The sequence below is a fragment of the Phocoena sinus genome, chromosome 11 (assembly GCF_008692025.1).
Source record: "Phocoena sinus isolate mPhoSin1 chromosome 11, mPhoSin1.pri, whole genome shotgun sequence".
Lineage (NCBI taxonomy): Eukaryota > Metazoa > Chordata > Mammalia > Artiodactyla > Phocoenidae > Phocoena > Phocoena sinus.
The window spans coordinates 32576946-32593890 of record NC_045773.1 but is presented as its reverse complement, the minus strand read 5'-3'; the positions used below and the strand labels follow the sequence as shown (position 1 = coordinate 32593890).

Sequence of the window (16945 nt, the reverse complement as noted above, 5' to 3'; positions counted from 1 at the left end):
TGGATTACTACTAAACTGGTTAGCTGTATCAAACGTTCGAACATCTCTGCTTTTCCTCAAAAAACAAAAGTACATCTTTCATTTTACATAAAACCTGAAAGCAAAGGCCATCTCACAAAAGACTAAAGCTATGGATATCTCTACTACCTTGTAATTAAACTGCTTTAATTCACAACAGAAGCCAATAAAGCTTACATACCCTCAAAAAGAAAATGCCTACTCTATAGTATGCAGTCTACATTAACTCAAACACTGACTACAGTATAATAAATGAGCAGATTTTGTGTATGCTAAGTAAAAGAATGATAAATGCCTTGAAACACTTCCCCTGAAGCTGAGTTTACACTGAGGTGAGCAGTTTCAAAATTAGCATTTCATTATATGAAATCAAAGCAAAACCATTCTTTTTCTGTCTGCCTTAAAGAAAATGAAAACTACTGAAAAGTTACCTGACTGCGACTCAAGATTCTCATTAGCACCAAGCAAAGGAAGGTTTTCTTCTGTGATTGAGTTGTGATAGCCCACAAGATTTTTAAAGTTTTGCATAAAGTCTTCAGCAGTCGCAACCACTATTCCATTATCGGTATAACTGGAAAGCATCTTGATACTCTTTTCTAAATTGAAAAAAAAAAGAAAAAAGTTGAGTATAAAACACTTGCAAATATAAAATGATAATGCCTGCCTCCAAAATCCTTTCCTCCACATTTTCAGAAACACCCAACACAGTCCCACAAAATCCTTTCATACACATTCCTGTATTCTTAAGTAGAATCCTTAAGTAGAAAGCTTAAGAGCACTCTCTTTACCTGTTAAAAAGACTATGTGTCGTTGCTGTATGTTTTGAGCCTGAAGTCTGATAAGGCAATCCAATTCTGGAGCATTTCGAGTTTGTGAATCACAGTTGTGGTATGACAAAATTTCAACCAGATGTTTCTTCTGATAGACATTCAGAAGGGTCAACAGACTCAGTGCTTTAGCATTCAATCTGTGAAATTAAGTAGTTCAGTATCTGTATCTGCATTTCTAAAATTTAGTATGGACATTTTCACTTGAAATTAAAGCCATAATTTCTCAATTGAGGCAACTAATGACAACTGCACTGCTTAGCTCACTGCCTGATGTACAGGTGCTTCTTAGTAGAGGGAAAGCAGGAATTGTGCAATCCATGGGTAACTCCAGGGGCTTTCTCTGGGTACAAAGCCTGAGGGCCAGCTATTCAGTTCAGACAAAAATCTCAACTTATTACTTACTAAATAAATTACACTTCTCTTCAGCTTCACTAATTTAGAACTGTAATGAAGGGTGTAAAAGGACAAAAAAATATAAATCTTTCCTTCAAAAAATAACACGGCTCTGAGCTATTTCTATACTTCCAGATGCAAGGCAACATGTGGTAGAAATTACGGGCTATTGTCAGGAAGATGACGGTACTAATTTGTACAAGTTATACCTCCGGGCCTCAGTATTGCTATCTGTTATATAAAAATAAGACTTCCCCAATGCTTACTTCACATGATTTGAAGATAAAACAAGTTTTTAAAAAATGAAATAAAAAGTTAAATAATTTAAAATTACTAAAGCCTGAATTTCCCTAAGTGTGTCCGATGGAATATCAATAGCTATTAGAAGAAAAAAATGTTTTGCGGTCTAGGTTTCAGAAATGCTGACTGACAAAATGTAAAATAGGATCCTTAACTACAAAGTTTCTCAGATCTTCAAATGTGTAAATAAGTACATTATATGGACTCTAGTAGCAGGATATAGTATCCCAAACTCATCTGATTACAAGAGTCATTTGCAGAGCCTCTCAAGGGACTAGTGTTCCAAGAATCATGTTTTGAGAAGTGACTTCTGGGCATGTTAGAAATCACTTATTACATAAATGAATGTCTTAATCATAGATCCCTTTATCATGTCAAGATTAATCCTTGTCTCATATGTGTAATATTATTAGATTAACAATTAGGAGAGGGCCTGATCTACTTGGCATGTACAGTTCCATAAAAAAATAAAGAATGCTGGTTATCCCGTTTTGATGATTATTCTAAACCCAAGTGGTAAAGTTTAAGCCAATTTTATCTCTATACATAACTAGAACTTCAACAAACCTCTACATAAACAAGAATATCATTTTCAAACAGGCTAGAATAATTCAGCATCTACATTCCCTTATGGCTGGCAAAAGACATCTGTGAAAACTGAGCAGCATCTATAATTTACAAACATATAAAAAATAGCAAAATTCTGTGAACACAATGTTAAAATCAACAACCAATATATAGTTATTTTTCAAACCTTACCTGCCCAGTTCCTTTAGTTTTTTCTGAAATTTACAGTGGACTTTCCATTGCCATTTTCCTTCTGGAGTACTAAGTTCTTCGAGGAATGTCAAAAAATTTTTAAGGTTCTCTGTTAGAGATAATGAAGTTCATTTTAAATTCAATAAACAAGTCACCCACTCCACAACTGAATTAAGGAAGAAGTGTTTGTTGATATCATGTAGGAACACCTACTTTCCTATGTAGTATTTTCTTTCTCTTTTTTTCCCCTCTAAGGGAGACAGATCTATACATCCTCTTTGAGATCTAAGAACATAACATCTACACACAAAAAAACATGTTGGTAACAATAACAAACCAAAAGTAATCCAAGGGAAGTAGGTACAGAGAGCCCTGCTTTATACCAGACTTAAGAGGAAATTATTCGTAAAGAGTAAAAGAATGGGAAAGAAATCTGAGGTAATAAAAGCTCAAAAAATGATGGAAATGTACTAGTTATCTGTGACTGGCAGAATGGACAATGCATTAAAGTATGAGTGAGTCACTAATGAGAAAAACCTAGAAAAGACATGTTACATGCTTAAAAGAATAAATAAATCTTACCAATTGTGATTACTTCTGGATTTAGAATGGATTCATCAGAAACGATAAAACCTCCAGATACAAATAACTCATTGTATGTATGATTTTTAACATCATCCAAACTATCAACACCAGCAAAACTAACACAAGGAAGCTTCTTTAAAGTCACCAAGCCAGGTACCTATTTAAATACCAAAATAAAAATAGAAGTAAGGACAGACAGACTCAAGTGTGAAGTAACCTACATTAGATGTACTATGGCTCACCTATATTAGTGTGTTGTCTCTGCAAAGTCAAGCACAAAAACAATATTTCCAACATTATTTCTAAATATACAAACCAACATTTATGTACTGGGCATCTACCTTGAACAGAACTCTCTAAGGAAGAGGCACTTAACAAGAGACCTGGAAACACAGAATGACAAATGCTAACTTGCCTGGCCCTGTGAGTACAGTCCGAATTCAAATGAGGCAACAGCCTACGGACTGAAACAGTCAGGAAAGACTTCAAAGAGCAGTAGGACTTGAGACAGTCTCCTAAGACTAGACGGGGTACCTCCAAACCCAAGGGAAAGGGGGACTGCTTCAGCAAAGAGGGGGTACAAACAGGCTTTACCTAGGACATACAAATAAAGGTGATAACAATATAAAGAGAGTCAGCAGACCCAATGGCATTCAAGGAGTCAGTATTCTTAGTCTTGACCATTTAAGCGATAGGTAAGATCTGTGATGTGCCACAATTTAAAATTTTGTAGAGGTATAAATATGAATCTCATGAGCTGATTCACAGAGGGTAGTTTAGGTCTCAAGTCCTAAACCTCCCAACCTCAAAGTTTTATCTCCTTTAAAGCTTATGAGGATATTTTAAAGACAAACAGCTTTAGTCTCAAAGGTAGTAGGGATTTTTTACAACCAAAATAAGCAAAGAATTCAGCTTAATAGTCAGTCTACCTTGTGAATGAAACCTGCAATGTCTTCATTTTGAATAATAATCAATAGTTTATCTAATTTTGATCTTCTTTCCAAAAACTGTTCTGGATGACACTCTGTATTGCCTAATTTGATAAGATATTCCTGTTAAAGAAAAAAAACTAAATCAACATTTAAAAGCTTTTTTGCAAACATCCATTTAACACGAGAAATGCAAGATAAAGTAGTTAAGTTTAACTACTACTAGACCACTAATAATGATGCCCTTACACTAGGGACCTCAGAGATCAAGTCCACTCTTAGAGAAGACTCTGAAGCTCAGACCTTAACTGGTCACAATCACAATGTTACGACGCTATGCAGTCAAAGCCAAGTAAATGCTAGCTTGGGGTAACAGAACCAGAAAAGCAATGGATTAGCCCAGGTTCTTAACTCTTATTACTTATTCTGGGCAATCCAGAGCTCAGTCGTTAACCACTCTCACTCCCATTTTCCTTTCCTTTTGAAGCAGGCCCTTGATTCTCTGCAGCAGTGTTACCGGTATACTCCTTCAGAGTTAAAAAGCACTTTTATGACTACTGTAGTTCCTTTAACTCACAACAGCCCCAGGATCATTCATACAGAGCTTCAGTATGTACAACGTTACTTACATATTAATTAGTCATGCCTGCCAAGTTTACACCTTCAAACAAAACACTCTCCCATCTAACACATCCTTCCATGCTGCTGACACGGTACTACCTTTCAAAGGACACAAGAGAGCCAGTCCCAGCAGAATTCTCTTTGCTTGCTGGGGGAATCCTGAACTCTGAAGCAAACTGCAGGATTCTGAAGGTCACATTCCTCATTTCAGAGATACAGGAGCAGATTAATTTTCTCAAGGTTGGCACCCTGGTTAGATAACCATAAATCTAAACCAAGGTTGCCTCACAATCAGTCTTTCAAGAGCTGTCTACAAGTGTCACACCCAAAGAGGATGCTTCTATGTAGCCCTAAAGAAGCATCTTCTACAGTGTTTGATTTTGCTCTAAAACTTCTAAAGCCTCTGGGCAAATCTCAGAGCAGTTTACAATCAAGTTATGAAAAAGTAAATTATTGTCTGATAGGCCTGCTTGTAATTTTTGGTCTTTTTACATTAAGAAATTTTAAATGCAAGTTTGTGTTAAATAAGACACTTTAACTCATAAAGTAACAAGTCAATTTGACTCCAGAAATATTTAGGAAGTTTAAAATTTTAATTCATAAAGTCCTGTACTATACTGTAACATTTCTGCTAGAAAATTTCCAATGGATATTGATTAAAAGAATTAAAAGTTCTGATCTGATTTCCTATCATATTTATAAAACACACAGCATCCTTTTCTTCTTCTACATAAAATAAATAGCAGAAATATGATTTACTCTAAGCCAGAATGGATTAAAAGCACCATTAGTAAGTAAACACATTTCCCACAAGTGTGTTACAATCAATTTTTTAAATGCAGTGGGAGGGGCTTCCCTGGTGGCACAGTGGTTGAGAGTCTGCCTGCCGATGCAGGGGACACGGGTTCGTGCCCTGGTCTGGGAAGATCCCACGTGCCGCGGAGCGGCTGGGCCCGTGAGCCATGGCCGCTGAGCCTGCGCGTCCGGAGCCTGTGCTCCACAACGGGAGAGGCCACAACAGTGAGAGGCCCGTGTACCGCAAAAAAAAAAAAAAAAATGCAGTGGGAGGAGATGGAGTAATGGTGAGCACACTGGGAACTGCGCCCAACCCACTCTCTCATCTAGCCCTACACCACCATGTAGCTATGCCCCAAAGAGCTGGAAACATGTTGCTGGGGGTGGAAGATTGTTGAGAAGCTCAATGTTCAATCATACAGGGCAAAAATGCAACCAAGAAATTCCTGGTAAGTCTGGTTTCATCTTCCCAAGAAACTACAGGGAATTGGTAAAGGCAGCACACTGAGCACTCTGTTGCCCCCATTTCCATGCTCTTCACATTCTCATCAACACATCACATGAAACATGCTGACGTCAAAGAGATCCTCAAACTGACAAAAGGCTGAGGACATGTCAAAGCATGGAGTTTCTGGGCCACTCTGGCTATACGCCACTTATTTATAGTCCCCTCTGCTTCCTCTAACTAAAAAAGCAGAAACTTATCATGGTAAGTAAATTCCATAAATAGGAGCAGGCATTTATTTTAAAAACTAAGGCATTCCCGGGCTTCCCTGGTGGCGCAGTGGTTGAGAGTCTGCCTGCCGATGCAGGGGACACGGGTTCGTGCCCCGGTCCGAGAAGATCCCACATGCCGCGGAGCGGCTGGGCCTGTGAGCCATGGCCGCTGGGCCTGCGCGTCCGGAGCCTGTGCTCCGCAACGGGAGAGGCCACAACAGTGAGAAGCCCGCATACCGCAAAAAAAAAAAAAACACAAAACAAAACAAAAAAAACCAAGGCATTCCCTTAAGGAATTAAAATGCTATACAGTTTAGTGAATACTAATTGGCAACATTAAACCACTAATTGTCCCATGTGTTATAAATTACGTATCTATTGTTACAGATTTTACATACCTCTCTCTGTGTATTTTTTTAAACCAAATGCCTGAAACGCCAGTCTACTCCATAGCTTCAGTACAAAACACATACCTTGCAAGGACAAATCTTTCATGACTGGGGAAGTGTTTCAGGATCACCATGTTTTTTGATAATAAGGGCTATTGGGAAACCTGGCATGACCAGGGCATCAAGAAATGCCAAAATATATCATCATTAGGTCATCCTGGACAGTTTTATTTTTCTACCTGATTGATAAAACCCCCTGAGGTAAACACTGACAACTTCCTTTACTTCTCTGCATCTTTCCCTCCCCTTTGTTAAAAACCCAGTAAGAAACATTGAAAATCTTTAAATCAACAATTTAAAGGCATCTGCAATATGTATACAACTGGTCTTTAAAATGACACTATGCAAAACAAGATTAAAAATTCTAAGACATTTAGATCACCGGTTCTAAATTCAGTTGAAACTTACTAGTCTTTTATTCCATTCTGCATTAAATTATGAAAATAATATGGTCAACACCTAAAAACAAAAATCCATTTTACAGAGCTCAGACCCAACAAGAGAAGTTTAGACAGCATTACAATTACCTTCTCATTTAGTTACCTTTATTTCTTTACAGAGCACACTCTCCTCTTCTTCATGAATATAAAATTTCACAGTATTTTTCTGGACATCTTTCATGATTTTAACCAAACTGTTAAATACTTCAGGTTCTAACTGGCTTATAAAGTTTGAAAGAGCAGGTTGGGCAGAAATGTTTACATCACTGGGCGATTTTGTTTCTTTTTCTACTGGTTCCCGGGCAGTATGATCAGAAGTCACCACTGGCTCTGTGGCATGGTGTGGCTGGTTCACTTCTGCTTCAGTTAAACCCAAAGCCGAAGAGGAAGGCTGCTCATTAGAGTTGGTGTCTTTCAGAGGATCACTACCAAGTGGCTCAAGGAGGTGTTTATTGTTGAAGTCGCTTGAGGAAACCGGTATGACATGCCTTCCCAGAGGACTCAATGCTATCTTAGTACCAGAATCATTAGGACTGGCTGCTGGCAAATTCCCACCCTTGGCTGATGCTTTGATAACAGTATTTAGTTTCTCATGCAAGCCATCTACAAACTCCTGTACAGCAGCTTTGGAAGTCTTAGAATATATGAACTCAGAAAGCCGTTTCATCTTCTCTTGTGTTGAAAAGGTAGGTGTGGAAATTCTGCTGACATATGAAACATTCTTCTGCTTCAGAATCTCTTCTATCTTCCTAGAAAAGAGACTGTACTCTCCTAACACTGTCCTTTCTGTGGTTTCACTCATTGCAGGCGCTTCTGCTGCTGGCACACACTGCTCCTCCACTGTCACCACCTGACCTGTCAACACGTCATCCTCAGTGGTGCCCTTTAGTGTGTCTGTAAATGGAGAGGATTGAAACTGATAATCAGAACTTCTCTGTCTACTTATTACCCGGGGGTCGTTAGGAAAGGCCTCCTGTGGTGGCAGACACACCAGTTGTTCTTCTGGTGATTTCATACCTATATGGGAAGAGTTTATTATTACAAAAGCAATCCAAAATAATAACATCTGAAAATACAAACTAATAAAGAAAAAAATGCCAGGTCAATTATATATTTAGAACAAACTATGCATTGGAAGGTAGAATAAAAACCTCAGATAATGGTGTGAACCTATTTCCTATGTGCCCTACTTATTTATGGCTGGTCTTTGTATTTCAGTAGCTAGAGTGGCAAGTCTGAATGTTACTTTCTTTGATTCCTTTTGAAGTATTCAAACAAGGGCCAATTTAACATCAATACAAATTAAGTCACTTGTTTATTTCTGCTTCCCTACCTTTCTGCAGATCTGACTTTAACAGACATGCTTTAAGCAGAATAGTCAGTTTCAACAGCTTGCTCAACCCCTATATTCTTTGCCAAGTAATGTCCACTAAGGTAATACCCTCTTAATAGGAAAATTTTGAGTGTAAGGCAACTGAAAGAATGCCAAGCTGAAATGTCGTGGGAATAAGTCATCAAGTTAAGAGTTGCATTCAGGATCTAGGATAATTAATTTTATCTGTTTTCAGATTTGCTCTTACATATGGGGTTGCTTAGTGGATTTGCTACAATGTTAGGGACTTCAATTTATCAGGAAAAGAAAGTCTCAGTCATATAGGAAGAGAACACATTTCATAGCTGCATTAACAGTAATACTTTTGATAGCACTTTTGTTCAGTATTTTTATTTTGTTTGGAAATCATTCCAAGAGAAATCATAATAGCTATTTACCCCATATGAGATGAAGACATCATCAAGCTAGCTGATGCTACTGAAAGTACGATAACCCGTGATCCTTGACAACTAGCTCAATCCGTAAGAACGTACTTTTTTCCACTCACAAATCCTAAATTCAAACACATATGTTCTTGAAACTACATTCAAAACAGGAACCCTAAATCCCTTTTTAAAAAACACGGGGAAAATACATTTAACAGCAATTTATAGTAATACTTTATTTCACAAAAAACAAACTTTCATTATTTTTCCCTACAAGTTCATATTATACAATTTTATCCTTTAAAAAAGTACTAATTTTTCTTAAATCTTAGCCAACATTCCCTAACAAATTGCTGTTGTAGTATATAAAATGTTACCTCTAGATCAGAAAGTCCACACATAGGTATAGTTTTCAAAACTATAGTACTTCTAAGATATAGTGAACTCCCTATTCAAGTCTGCACCCAGGTATAGCAGTGTAACCCCTCTCTACAGAAAATTCAGTTTTGATTTTCCCTACACTCACACTTTTCTAAAGGTTTAAACAGCCTAAGCAGCATTTAGGTTATAACATTTTGCTACCAACCCCAGCGGTTACCATGAACCACTGCACCCATTAAGTACTGCAAAGGCACCTGTCAAGCATGGTAAGACCATACAGTAGGTCTGTAGGTCAAAGAAGAGAAGGGGAGCAAAATATCCAATGTACCAGGGTAAGAATTACAACTGTATGAAATTGATAAACCAGAAAATTCAACTTCCATAAAATAATTCAGGAATACTGAATGCCCTTCGTAAATCTGCAACATGGGGTTTAGTGCACATGTGAAATGTCAGCATGAGTACATAAGAAATCTGTAACAGGGAACTCCCTGGCGGTCCAGTGGTCGGGACTTGGCACTCTTACTGCTGGAGCTCAAGTTCAATCCCTGGTCGGGGAACTAAGATCCTGTAAGTTGTGCAGCGTGGCCAAAAAAAAAACACCACCACGAAAAAAATAAAATCTGTAACAGAGGTTGATCAATGGGGTGAAACTAAGTGTCTGGCCTAGGGGTGGAAGGCTTATTTTTTGAAGTAGTTTTGTATTTCTTGAATTATGTACCATGTCAAATATCTGATTTATTCAGATAAAATGTCTTACTTGCATCTTGTAAAACAAATGAGTTGGGAAGGACCACGTGTAATTTTAAAACTTCTGAGTGGTTTGTTATTAAAAATACTTGAATACATTCTCCCAAATATCTCAGCTATAGTTGAGACCAATAAAGTTATTCCTAAATTTTTTTTTCTAAAAAAAATTTTTTTTTAAGTAACTGCACCACGAGGCATGCGGGATCTTAGTTCCCCAACCAGGGATCGAACCCGTGCCCCCTGCAGTGGAAGTGTGGAGTCTTAACCATTGGACCACCAGGGAAGTCTCCCAGTAAGCTTATTCCTGAAGGGCTACGGATAAAGGAAATGTTTTTAAGCTGAAATATAACTTAAATCAACATGGGAAATTTTCCATATTAAAAAATTCTAAACCAAATCCCTTTTGAAAATGCAAATGATCACCATCTAATTTTACTTTGTACAGATTTCCCCCATATAATTTTTATTATTAAGATGGACAACTTTATTATTTTTAAAATGTCTTCAATAAATGATTTAAAAGAAACATATGTCAATATCTATAATAATACATGTTTTCTACTAACTATCATTCAGGCATTGTGGTACTTTGACTTTTAAATGCAAGGGGAGTGGCGAGTTCTCAAAAAGTAGCATCACTTGGATTTTTATACTTTTAACCACAAAATATGAAGATGGTATGCCAAATAAAGACTGCAGATGCTGATGGAGCATTATGAAGCATAAACAAGATACCTGATTCTCCCAATGAGAAAGAATCACTGATAGAAGCAAAACTTACATGAATCTCAGACATACTGTTGTGTGAAAGAGCCAAAACCAAAAGAGGACATATGTAGTAGGTTCCATCTATCTTAAATTCAAGAGTAGGTAAAAACTAATGTATAGCAAAAGAAGTCAGATTAGTGGTTACGGTTTGGGGCAGGAAGAATACTGACTGGGAGGATGCAGAAGAAGACCTGCTGGGGTACTGAAAATGTTCTACATCTTGATTTGGGTGGTGGTCACCTAAGTGTTTACATATGTAGGAATTCATCAAGCTGTCTACTAAAGATTTATGCACTTTCCTGTATGTCATATCAATATATCTGTTCTTCCCGCTTTGTTTTTTTTCAATCGTCTTATCCTAGGAGGAGAGAAAGATCATCTTGAAGAAAACTATTAACTCAAAGTTGTTTTTAATTCCCAAAAGAGAGGAATAACCATAAAGATCTACTAAAATTAGTCATTTAGCTTTTCTTCCGAATTAAAAAAAACAACAACACAAGATTTCTGAAAGAGTAAGACAAAATGAAATGGAAACAAAAAAGACGCAGACCAAACTCCAACCAAGAAGAATCTGCCTATGGCCATCTGCAGGGATGCTGAATTGACTTGAGTTTAGACAAAAGAGACTGTCTTCTAGGCACCTACTACAACTAGCTAATCAGTAATATCTATAAATGTTTCTGGAATCCAAAAGTTTCCTCATCTCTTAGACTATCTGCAGAAATTAGCTTTACAATTAGCAAAAGAAGAATTGAGTCAAAAAAATTCAAGATTAGGAATAATGTACCTAAATGATACATGGCCTCAGCTCCTCGTATTTTTTAAATTTAAGAGAAACTCGAAGACTGCTTCTCGTAAGATGTCCTGTAGAAATGGATTAAGAAAAATATTCTGGTCTTCCCAAGTCATCATATCAGACAGAATCTACTGTAGGTCAAAAAAACTTAATCTCTATGAATATTCAGTGACTCCCTTGAATACATTCTTTGTATAAGAATATTTGATATAAATCAATTAATGATTTAAATACAAATATGATATTGTCCAAATTTTCTGTAATTAACAGACTTAAACTGATGCCCTCCAGATAGAGGACCAGAACTGCAAGTAGCAATTCTGAAGAAGGGCACATTGGGAGGAAAAGCAAAGAGAGCCTTCTCACCTGGTGTTTGTTTCTCACCATGTTTCCCCAGCTGGTCTTCTGGGCTTCTTGCATTCCCTCCTGAGGGAAAGCATCCATTAGATTTGTAGACTCTCTTCAGGTACTGGTGACAACCTTTTAAAGCACCTTTCAGATAACCCCAAATGCTAACAAATTGAAGTATTCCCTCTTCTGCCTAAAATAATCCTGAAGGGTCATTAAGAAATGGGAAGTTGCTTCCCTTTCCATTCAGGTGATGATGGAATGTCAACACCTAGATGTTGTGCCTTCAAATGGCTCTGAAACCAGCTATGAAGGTGTCTAAACGAGGAAGGTTAGGATAATCACCTTGTACAGACTACTCCCCTATTCTGTTTTTCCAACTCAAGCCAACTTCTCCAGGTCAGGAGTACCAGCTGCCGCTCTACGATCACTTCTAGGCCTCTTGCCCTCTCTGATAAGGTACTAAGTAGAGACTGGTGCTGAAGCCCATGGAAACTCATCAAGTTTTAGAAATTCTTTGCAGAGTCCTTGGAGGTCTCAGTAGCTTCTAGGTCACAAGCTATAAAGTATATTTCAGTCGACTTTCTAGCAAAAACTGTTTGTTTTTCCTTTTTAAAGGTTAAATAAAGATCTAGGAATGGAAAAGATGTGCCCTGGAAATATTTCCCCAAATGCTTAGCTAACAAAGATGAATAAGAACTTGGAATATTAACAGTATCTGCATATCTGTGTGTATGTGTTTGTATAGAGAAATTAGAATACTGCAAAATGATCTTTCAACATCTGCTAAACTATTCTTGCCTCATGGTTCAATAAGTTTTCTAGGGATATTTACATTTAATCATTTCAGGCCATTCTCTACAATGATCCAATTTCTCTCAAATTCTCCAATATTAAGAACTCAAATTTCTTTCAAATAGATGAACCTTAACACGATCACTTCTTAGATGACAGCTTGTGAAGTTTAATAATTTGAGAAGACAGCATATAATTGGCTGCCCAAAGACCCTCATTTCATCTCTGCAGCTACCTCACCTTATTAGAAACCCAATTTCTGACAACAATTTTCATTTGCAAGTTGCGTGTTCAACTCCATCGGGAGAGTAAGGATATTTTAAATCCCTCTGTTTTTAATAGGCTCTTTTGCAGATACTGACCAAGAACAGCAACACTCAATGATGAATATCACATTGCTCAAAAATAAGATACTGAAGATGTCAGAGCCAAGCAAGACCCAAGAGTGGAATCTAGAAAAGACAAAACCCTTCAGGAAACTGGTCCCTAAGTAAAACCAAGCAAACCTAAGTCCCAGTATACTTGTTCTTACCTGTAATTGGAATCAGTTTCCAATGTATTTCAGTCTCTTCAACATTATTTGACTTAGATTGTCTACGGAATCCATGTTCAATGGGAACAGTGGGACACAAACTGCAATCTTCAAAATTACTCATGCTAATTAAATTTGGATCCTAAAAATTAGAGTACAGATTCAATACCTTTCTTTTTAATTAATTTTAATGTCAAGAAAGAACAACTATTTTTTCACAGCACATTTACAAACTTCAACCTGAACATTACAAGCAAGTAAAATCAACATGGTGAAGTTATAATGTTCTAATCTCAAACTAGAACATAATTTTTTCTCTCAAAACGTAATTGGTTGATTTACAGCAGAGGTTGGTAAACTTTTTCAGTAAAGCACCCAATATTTTAGGCTTTGCAGGCCAGATACTCAGCTCTGCCATTGAAATGCAAAAGCAGCCATAAGCAATACCTAAATGAATGGGCATGACTGTGTTCCAATCAAATTTTAGTTACAAAAATAGGCAGTGGGCTGGGTCTGGTCCATGCCCCCATCAACACAATTTAGAGGTTTAAATATGTCAGGAAATGGTAACAATATAGGTTAGTTTCTTAGTGCCTACCTTACACATGCCTCCAACTGAGATCCCTGTCTTCATCCTCCCCATAAAATAAATATCCCAAAACTACATGTAGAAAGCCTGGGGACATGCATATGACTTTTCAAAAAAATTTTTTTTCTTTTGGCTGAGCCACGTAGCCTACAGGATCTTAGTTCCCTGATCAGGGATCGAACCCGTGCCCCCTGCAGTGGAAGCACAGAGTCTTAACCACTGGACAGCCAGGGAAGTCCCATGATGCATATGACTTTTACTCAAAGACAGGGAAGAGAAAAACGGAAGAAAGTAAATTAGGAACAAGTTTTTAGGAACATGGTGCCATCCTGGTACAGTTCCCCAAGTGATGCAACCACTTCTTGGGAAGGGGGGAGCTGGGGAGATTAGGCTCCTTCTCAGATAGATATCAGTACTCTAAGCACGTATCATAAACTGGATGCCCTGTCAAGCATGGCTGAGGGTTACCTCAGAGGTAATCCTAAAGGCCAATCATCTTCCATTGCATGAGAAATACAAAGTATTTAACCTTGTTTCTAACTGGTACACTGACTTTGGTCACCTCATCTGCCTCACCTATGGGTTCTGGTACTGCCAGCAGAAAGCCAGTGTTTTGAGGACTCAATTTTATTATGAAATGATAGAGAATTAACTCCAGTAAGCCATGCCTGACAAATAGATGGTCCAGCCTTCACTTTATCACAATGGTAAATTTCAGACTACACATAAAGCTTATGAGCAGGAAGGAAAACACTTCTGCGTTTATCTCTGTGTAACAAGGAATAACTTAGAAATACTATCCTGCACAGACACCATTACTGAAATGTGTATCATTTCTTTGTGAAAAGGAAAAACAAGCACATTCACCCTTTTTTTTTTTAATTCTTAAAAAAATTTTTTGGCTGTGCCATGCAGCATGTGCGATCTTAGTTCCCTGACCAGGGATCGAACCCATGCCCCCTGCAGTGGAAGCGCAGAGTCCTAACCACTGGGCCACCAGGGAATTCCCCCCACATCCTCCCTTTCATACACACATTCACAAAAGCAAACAAAGATAACCAATAGATATAGGCTTACTTCTTTCAACTGTAGTTTATGGTCAGTGCCTACTTCACTGGTAGAAACAGCAAGAGGATACTTTAAAGATGATGTATCAACTTCTAGCAGTGGGCTCTGAGTATCCTTAAAATGTGCACTTTCAATTTTTACACCAGTAGGCTGCTCATATTCTTTCTTATCCAGGGTAGAGTTCAACTCATATTCATGCTTTTGCCTCATCTCTTCATAGGCACCATCAGAGCTCAATCCTAAGGCCTTGTTGACTGTGTCTGTCAGGGATGCATCAGAATGACGTGCATTTGCTAGTGTTTCTGATAGCCAATTAAACAACCTATGGATGTCAGCAATGCTAGAGTTAGAGGTATCCTGCTGCTGCCGTCTCAAGTCAGCATCATGCCCAAGTGAGCCAACAGGCTGTGGAGACTCTGAAGGGAAAAGAGAAAGAGCCATCTCTTAAAGTCTGGAAGGCAAGCATAAAAATAATAGATATATATACCTAAAAATTAATTATCATATAACATTTATAGGCAGGAACTCAATCAAACCACCTGCTTAGAGTTTACACGTATATCCGTCCCTTACTTTCCAAATATGACTGGTTCTAAAATTTTGCACACAGGTCAAAATTCCCATTAAATGAAGGTTTATTTTCATCATAATTTGAAAATTCTACTAAAAATGAGCTCAAATATTATGTTGGTAACATGGATAATATATATAAATAACTGTACTGTAGTTACCTTAAACTCTACCACCAAAATCCTAAAATCAGTGAGGTACTTGACAACAGAAAAAATACCTACACAACTATTTTGCAAAATGTTAGAGAAGGGTACGCAGATTACTCTTAAATCTTCTAAAAATATAAAAACAACAAAAACCCATGATTTTATCTGATTTTGATCTCTCCCATTCTGTATGTAAAATACTGGCTAATCTTTTCATAATCTAAGCTTTATCTTAAATGACTAGATTACTTAATTCATAACAAAGCTGAGATGTTAGAGATACAAAATCACCCCAAAGAAATCTACACCAATCTTGCACTAAGAACAAAAAGGACTATGAGAGAAAACATGTTAGACATGGCTCCAAGCAGGTATAAATCTGGGTTATCTGCACCACCAGTATATTTAAAAACTTGCAAAGGGAGGAGACATTCAGAAAGGCATGTGCTTTAATGCTGAAGGAGGGTAGAGCCAGGGTAGGTATCAGGATTCCGATTTAGGTAGTGTATATGTACCACAGGCAAAAAAAAAAAAGAAACAACAGGGTACATACTATATGATTCTAATTATATGAAATTATAGAGAAGGCAAAATAATCTATAGAGACAGAAAGCAGATCAGCGGTGGAGTGGAATGAGATAAACTACAAAGAAGAACAAGGCAACATTTGGGGGTAATGAAAAATGTCCTATATATTGGAGTAGTGGTAACACAGCTATAAAAAACTCATCAGACTGTGCACTTAAAATGAGTACATTGTATATAATTCATACCTTAAAAAGTGGATGTTAAAGGCAGTAGGGGAGACAGAAGGCTACCTCTTAATGAGTGGGCTCACCACCAAATCAAGATCAGAATGTTTTAAAAGTTAGAATCTAACCTTTAAATCTCTACTTTCAGGATCAGAAATAAAGTGTGCAAAATGATAAGAAACAAACACAAGTGAGGAACACCTAGATATGCAACTCTGACTATCACTAGTTCTACTTTAACCTATCTACCCCTTTTCCCCTGCCCCATTTCTCCTTTGGTCTATTATAACCAGCATAGCTTTCCCACCATTTTAATTACTGATAAAGCCTGATTTCCACCCACAGATATTTTTTCACACATACAAATTTGCCAATTATCAGCTAAAATGGTGCCAAAATTTAAGTACCTTGCCTATTATGTGTTCAGTGCTAGGAAATATAGCTGACTTTAGGAACAATGTTTGGAGTTAGTCAGAAGTGAGTTCAAACATGGATCAGTGAACTCATAACTTTAGGTAAAATTATTTAACTTCTCTGAGATGGCTTCCTCATCTGTAAAATAAGGATAATAATGTCTACCAATCAAGAACTAAATGAGTCCATACATGTAAAGCAGCTAGCACATAGTCTCTCTTAACTTAACTCTTAACTCTCAAGACACAGGTCAACAGTATTAGACAGTATGGATCAGTAAGCACCGTCAGGTTCAGCACAGAGCAGAAATCCAGCATAAGCTAAAGGAGATGAAAACCATCAAGGAGGAGAACAGCCAGAAAGCTAAGGAGGGTTATGAACTGCAAAGATATGAGCCTTGAGAGAAATGAAAGATGCTTCAGGAAAAAAGAAAGAAGTA

At 37.4% G+C, this 16945-nt stretch overlaps 1 protein-coding gene across 7 annotated transcripts in view; it reads right to left on the bottom strand.

The window, feature by feature from the left end:
- TASOR (transcription activation suppressor) overlaps window positions 1-16945 on the bottom strand; it is a 49844-nt gene that overhangs the window by 1074 nt on the left and 31825 nt on the right. For 2 of the 7 annotated variants that reach the window (XM_032649367.1, XM_032649362.1), the window contains exons 15-23: window positions 14631-15037; window positions 12965-13106; window positions 11656-11715; window positions 6940-7853; window positions 3815-3937; window positions 2883-3042; window positions 2301-2409; window positions 807-985; window positions 450-614 (exon numbers count right to left, since the gene is read on the bottom strand). In XM_032649367.1, coding sequence (XP_032505258.1) covers window positions 450-614; window positions 807-985; window positions 2301-2409; window positions 2883-3042; window positions 3815-3937; window positions 6940-7853; window positions 11656-11715; window positions 12965-13106; window positions 14631-15037 — 2259 coding nt within the window. The remainder of the gene's footprint in view (window positions 1-449; window positions 615-806; window positions 986-2300; window positions 2410-2882; window positions 3043-3814; window positions 3938-6939; window positions 7854-11655; window positions 11716-12964; window positions 13107-14630; window positions 15038-16945) is intronic. The other 5 variants (XM_032649368.1, XM_032649364.1, XM_032649369.1 and 2 more) reach the window with 3 other exon arrangements.